This window comes from Aquila chrysaetos, chromosome 25, assembly GCF_900496995.4.
Source record: "Aquila chrysaetos chrysaetos chromosome 25, bAquChr1.4, whole genome shotgun sequence".
NCBI lineage: Eukaryota > Metazoa > Chordata > Aves > Accipitriformes > Accipitridae > Aquila > Aquila chrysaetos.
The window spans coordinates 14,027,973-14,034,846 of record NC_044028.1 but is presented as its reverse complement, the minus strand read 5'-3'; the positions used below and the strand labels follow the sequence as shown (position 1 = coordinate 14,034,846).

The following is a 6,874-nucleotide window of genomic DNA, read 5'->3' as shown; positions in this document are numbered from 1 at the left end:
TTACCTACGCAAAACATCCCGTGCAAGACCAAACCCAGATTTGTTTTCAGCTTCAATCATCTGTGTGCACATACCTGCATATATTCAAGTCTTAAAAGCTTGCTAGTTAGACTTGCACAGCCATTGCCAATAGCTAAGGTTTATCTTCTGCCTCTCCTGCCAGCAGATGCAAAGCTAACATTGTCTCTCTGAGGGGAGAAAAAACAAAACAAAGCAAAGCAACCCACAACGCCTAGTCCCTTGCTTCCATCTTACTTTCTCTAGTGCAAGTTTAAACAAAGAGGGCAGGCACAATTGCTCCTGCCTTCAGCAGCCCCTGCTTGGATCCCGTCCCCTGAAGCCCGGCTAAAGCTTTGCTGCAACATTTTTGAAGAGTGGCTGCTCTGTCTTGGGAGCCTCTTCTGAGATGTTCTGGCCTTCCTCCCCCAAGTTTCAGCTCAAATGACCAGGCTGTGCTATACCTCCCTGTTCCCCCTACTATATGCTAATATAAATAATAGCTAATACTAAATATGTTACAACACTTTTTAAAAAACTTTTAAATATCATCATACAGGTGTGCATATGCAAGGCATGTGCATTCTCCTCTGTCTCTAATGGTAATCATCTTCAATGCCGACTGTGCAGAGAGCAGACTGAAGACATCTATTAAAGCATTATAATGGTCACATTTATTGTAAACGAAGCAGCGTGTGATACTCCAACAAACTGGATAGTGTTAAGTTCGCCACAAGTCTTATGGTTAATAAAAAGCAAACAAAAACCCCAAAACCCCACTACAGGCTGGTCATTACCGTACACTATAGTGTAATACAGGTACAGCTAAGGTAAAACAAGTCATCACAGCAGTTACTAACCTCCATACACCTGTGGTCTCTCCCAGTCAGACCTCGGAACAGATTGTCTCCTGTGACAGAGTCTTAAGACATTTCATGACAGCGAGCGCCTATTGTTAAGACTACAAATAGGCAACTGAAGTTATACTGTTTCACACAACTAACAGAAGAGTATCATGTCATCTTTTTTACTTTTTTTTATTTGCAAAGTCAATAAAAATCCACTGTTAGGAACATAAAAGAGAAAAATGCTTCATTTGAAAAAAAGGTGGAAGGCAAACAGGAACAGAACTAATGTAGTCGCACTACAACTACATGAAATCTTGCAGGCAGAGAAGAGTCAGGGCAAGGGTGACCATACCACATCCTACCAAGCAAGTTTTCCAGGGAAACAGCTGGAGAATCTACTTCACCGTGACAGCTGAGCCTGTTAAGTAACTCGCATAGTATTTTATAGACTGTCATCTGAATAGCATATAACTTGCTTTTCAGAAGTACAGTTATTGTGCCTGCCCAGTGAAATACCATGGCAGACATTCAACTACACGCAATCAAGAAGGTAATCTTCAGCTTTGTCTAAATTCAGGCACAGTCAGAGGCTATGAAGTATCCACTACTCTACAGCTTTCTACCACTTACCTTGAAGCAAATTTTTTAAATTTTGGTTTGGTTTTGTTTGTTTTTTAATACTGGCCTATAAAATCTGTTGCTAATCAACCATCAAGGCACCTAAGTAAATTCACAAACAATCCGGGCTTTAAAACCACAATATTCCACACATACGCAGATATGCCATTTGCAAATGATGCACCTGAAGGGCACCCAGCCGTGGCCATCGGAGCGTAACCACCAGATGGAGATTTTCCACCCTGCAGCAGCTGCTCTGTTCGTGAACTTCCTTCCACGAGGAAAACAAATCACAGCAATGAACACCCCTCTCTCTCTCTCAAGCCAAGGCATTCAGGCACCGTTATCAGCAATAAGTGTACTCCAACCCTTACAGAAGAGCAGCTCAAGGGAACGCAGTGCTCGCGCACCTCCAGGGCCTCGGAGTCGTGTCTCTGCTACGGCCATCTGCGCTAGAAGAGCTCTCTTTCAAATCTCTCCCCGATTCCCCTGGGCATTTCACAGAATCAGCTCACAAGATAAAAGCAAAACCAAACCTCCCCTCCTCCACCAAGCACACAAACTAGGTCTCTTTAAAATATATTTTTTGTAAACACATTACGCTAGATTTTTTTCATTAGCATTTGAATTGCCTTTTTTTTTTTTTCAGGCCAGCTATGAAAATGGTAATTTTGGCCTGCGTCTGATTTATTGACAATGCAGTATTTCCTCCCACACAATACGTAGAATATTCTTAGGACGGGTCCCCTGCAGCCAGTTGTTGAGCGGTGACCATGCAGGCAGCAGCCACGCTCCCTCTGGGACGCCTCAGGAGCTGACGACGTGCCCCGACCAGGTCTCGTGCTTGGTTCCAGGAGCTAGATGGGTAATCACCACCTCCACCGCCTGAAGCTTCTCGTTCTTCGGAGGGATGGTGCACATCTTGTAGGTGACCTCGTCGCCTGCCACGGGAACATACTCGCCTTCGATACTGTGGAGAGGACACTTGGGTTAATCATAAATCACATAGACACTCTTACTCTTTTGCAGCTTATTTAAATTTTTATCGTAATGATTATCGTAGGTGCTCAAGATACTTAAGGTTTTTTAAATAGACCCCATCATCCACCAAAGCCTGAGGTTGATTTTGGTTGTCTTGCAGCAAAACCCTATGAAAACACTATAAACACCACGACCCCCCTAGAAAAACAACCAACCAAACAAACAAAACAAACAAAAAAATCCACAATCTAATATAACTTAAAAAAATAATCAGGTGAGCCCGGCCTTGGACAACATTGCTGTAAACCATGCAACAACCTCTTACTCGGTGGCAGCACTAGAGGGCAGGGCTGACACTGTTTGGTACCTCGTTTGGGGATTTGGTTTTTTAAACTATAGGAAGTTGATCTTTTTTTTTTTTTTCTCCTCCTCTCACTTAAGCTTTTGAAGTTTGGTTGTTGGGGGTTTTTTCTTTGTTTTTTTTTAAAGAAGTATAGTACTACTGCAGTCATTGATTTTACCTTTAGGTTACTCCACCATAACACAGTTTGTCTGTGGTATTAAAAAAAAAAAAAAAAGCCCAAGTAAGACACGGTGTCAAATATTTCAAAATTACTTGCTGTGAAAAAAGAGAGTTCTGTGACCCTGATGTGTTATGCCACAGAAACTCTCCTCCAGCATCCAGCACTTAGGAAGATTTCCAAGAGTCACTCGCTCCTACCTAGCCTCTACCAGCATGATGACATGGGATGCTGGAGGACCCGCACCGTGCATTTGTTGCTGCATGCGAGTCCTTATCTGGAAGCAGTGGGAAACAGCAAAAGGACTGTCACCTTCTGTTCAGAACGATGTACTGATGAAAGAGAGAACTACAAAGGGTAACAGCTTTTCTCACCTCTACCACTGTGTTCAAGATGAGAGCTTTTTAATTAAAATAGCAGCATGTACCAATGAAGACAGGCAGAGTTGCCTTCCAACCCGCATTACCGTGATTCTCTGACAGTAGAAAGGATGCTACTTCACCCTTCTTTAAATATACCTACACAATCCCATGCTCAGGTTCCCCTTCTCTGACAACCTAGGCTCTAGATTTCTTGTTGTTTGAGGGGGTTTTTCAGTGCTTCACAGGAGCATTTGTATTTGTGAGCAGATAAACACTAATTATAAATTCTACTGGATGCCTAATTGGTATGACTTGCTTGTGTACTCATATTACACTGGGGGTAAGATTTGGGTTCAAGGAAAAAAAAAAAAAAAAAGAAAAAAGTCTTCTAGGTCAGAAATTCTGCACACACCATTGGGTTTGTTATTTACCTTAGCTGACAGCATACTGGGAGAGCATACTCACACCACCAAGGAATTTTACCCCACAAATGTTTCTGTTAATTGCAGGGATCTAAGATTTCAGCAGTGCCCTTCGTATCCACTCTCGTCTTGTGACCCATTATTGTTACAGCTTTTCTATTGCAGCAAAGACCAGCAGGACCGATAGGACGTAAATATACTGGCCCTTACAGCTGTAACTTCACACCAGATTTTGCTTCTCCCCACAGTTCTGCAAAACTTCTTCAGCTTCATCTCCTGCACTGCCTCTGCCCCACCCTTCCCCTCGCAAGGACTGCCTCCGCTTCCTTCGGACTTGTGCATCGTGACTGCTGCTCAGGGAGCTGCTGCATCGGGCTGTGGCTGAGCAGAAGCAGCCTGTACTCAGGGATGAGACAGGGTAAGCAGGCATGTACAAGGGAAGCTAAAACTGACCCATAAATTATAACTTCTCCCATGGGAAATTTGGAAGCAAAGTCATCGTTTGCTAACTGATTGTATCAACATCATATTGAAAATGCTCCTTTATCTAAATATGGATCTAAAACCTGCTATGAGGAGTTAAAGGCATTCCCAAGGCCTGTGGCTTGAAACATGTCTTTCAGACTTTATTTCCCTGGGCTAAACCCCTACTCCACAACTGCCCGTGACTGTGGTAATCAAACCCAAGAGGGCATGTCGTAAGCTGAACTCTTCAGAGCAGTGCCTGGGAAAATGGCAGTAAATTGAAGACAGAAAAATTATTTACAGAAAAGTAAAGATAAAGCCTCCTTCATCAGACCTGACAGCCCTTTCCTCCCCACGCAGGCCGATCCAACTGACCTTTATTTACTTTCAAAGTCTCCAGGCCAACCTGTCAGCCCAGCCCTGTATCACACCAGACAGACTATGCTCAAGCTCCCACATCTAGACTCTTGCTGTGGCTGTCCTCTTCAGTGATTGCCTTCATTTATACTCCACTTCCCCCATTTCTAACAGGTTTAAGATTTCTTCAGGTGTGAAGGGGTTGCATACCCAATATGTACTGTCCTTTCAGGAGCAGAGATTAGTTTACCTTTTTTACTGCCAAAGGAATTTGCCACCAAATTCTCTGCAGTTTACTCTGACTTTGAAACAGAGGATTTCAAGCAAGGATGAGAAGATGCTACTTGTACTGTCTCAGAGCCTGACAAGTGGACATGAAGCCCCAAGAAGAGACACAGGAGAGGGTCAAACCACGGGTGAAAACAGGAATGCCCTGTAAAAAAATTACATAATCTTTCCCACTTGAATCTCTTGAATGATCCCTTGTTGCCAAAAAACCTGTTGCTATTGAGCTAAAACCACATTGCTGTAAGCAGTAACTCACAACACAACCCATGCAGGATGGCAGTCCCACCTGAGCAAGGTAGCATCTTTCAGTGGAAGGCAATACAGCACAGACCTTTCATCCATGCAAAGGAACACGGGACTAGCAAAACACAGTGAGCAGAAACATTTCCCAGCTCAGACATAATGAACGTAGACAATACGAGACGAAGCATAAAGTCTACACTGACTCAAGTACAGCTGAGCCACTGGAACAAGTCATAATGAAACATGTTTCTTCATGTGGCCTCGAGCACCAGGACCAGCTGCGGACAGTGTTTCAGGGAGCACAGGCAGAGCAGTTACATCAGGCTGGAACTAAAGCAGCATCTCCTCTTGATATTACAGCCGCCCACTCCACAGCCCCCAGTATTGCCTTTGATTCCTGCACAGAAGATGAACACGCACAGCAAGCGGTGAGCTCAGAGTCACCACTTTGCAGGCATCAAATGAAACAGATACCCTGCCCAGGAAGGGATCTCATGTTTGGCTGAAAGGTTTTTTTTTAATGAACAGGAACCTTACATGTTCTTTAAAAGCTGCTGTAAAACAGGATGAGATGCAGTTAGCAAAATAAACATTTGAAATATGCAAGAGGTATCAGTAGGTATGGTTAATGTAGAAGGAAAGTGGATTCACACCGTCTCCTGAAGAACCAAAGATGTGCCAATACACAAAGGCAGGGTTTTAAGCTCCTGAAAAACAGAGATAAATTAGATATCACTTGAATCTTCAAGTGTGGAAGAAGTACAGCTTGAGTGCTAAAAAAGATGGGTGTTTTTTGGGTGAGTTTGGTTTAAAATTGAAATATGAATATATACCAGGATAGGTTCTGGTAAGAAAGGGGTTGTAGGTGTACTGGTAACCAAAGTGGTCCTGTTTTTCCAAGAAATTAAGAACAAGTGAATCAGTACACACACAGAAACTGTATGCCTAACATATGACAGGCTGCAGTCAGGGACAGGAGAAGCAAAGGGACGAGCCCAGACTGGAGGACACACTCTCAGCTATCACTGGAAGCCACTGCATCCCTCAGCACTTGTTAGATGACCATTTGGGGTAGAATCTACAGCCCCTGGTCTGGACAGGGTCAAAAAAAACCCCAACAAACCAAAAAAACCACCACCAAATCAAACCATTTGCTGACCCAGACTTCTTACACTCAAATCATGAGGTTAATTACTCCTGTTCCTTCTACTAAACAGATTACATTAACCTCAAAACCTGCACAGCCCTAAGCATTACGCAGAAAGGTACACTCTTCTCCACTAGAAAGCACTTCTTACAGTTCCAAGCATTATGCTGAGAGCATCAGATCCTTTCTTGGTTTCTTTCCTTACCCAAACTGACACTACAAAAAGACTGAAGCTTGTGATAAAGCCTCATTCAACCCCAACATGGCTTCTTCTCATCCTCTAGTTTGTCTTCTTTCTTTCCTTGCTTGTTGAGGTGACCTTACCTCATCAAGACCAGGCCTGTCCTTTGCACAGCTGTGTAAAAAGGTTGTGGCCAAACAAACAGCTCGAATTTCATTTTCTGCTTTTGGCCTTTAAACTTTTCTCCCACAGATCAGATACTCTTTTCTTTCCTGCAGCTTTCCAATTACCAGTTATTCTTGGTGCCTACTGAATACAGGACTATTAACTCATTGCCCCCAGTGCACAGGAAAAGCGAGAGGACAATGGTCTTGGTTTGCAGCCTGAATAAACCTGTTTGTGAACAGTGTTCCCAGCACAGTGTTTGCCCACCAAATGCTGCTT

At 43.4% G+C, this 6,874-nt stretch overlaps 1 protein-coding gene across 3 annotated transcripts in view; it reads right to left on the bottom strand.

Moving 5' to 3' along the window:
- Nucleotides 1-648: 648 nt before the first annotated feature.
- CARHSP1 (calcium regulated heat stable protein 1) overlaps nucleotides 649-6,874 on the bottom strand; it is a 38,155-nt gene continuing 31,929 nt past the window's right edge. For all 3 annotated transcript variants that reach the window (XM_030002433.1, XM_030002434.1, XM_030002435.1), the window contains one exon: nucleotides 649-2,433. In XM_030002433.1, coding sequence (XP_029858293.1) covers nucleotides 2,271-2,433 — 163 coding nt within the window. In that variant the 3' untranslated portion in view covers nucleotides 649-2,270. The remainder of the gene's footprint in view (nucleotides 2,434-6,874) is intronic.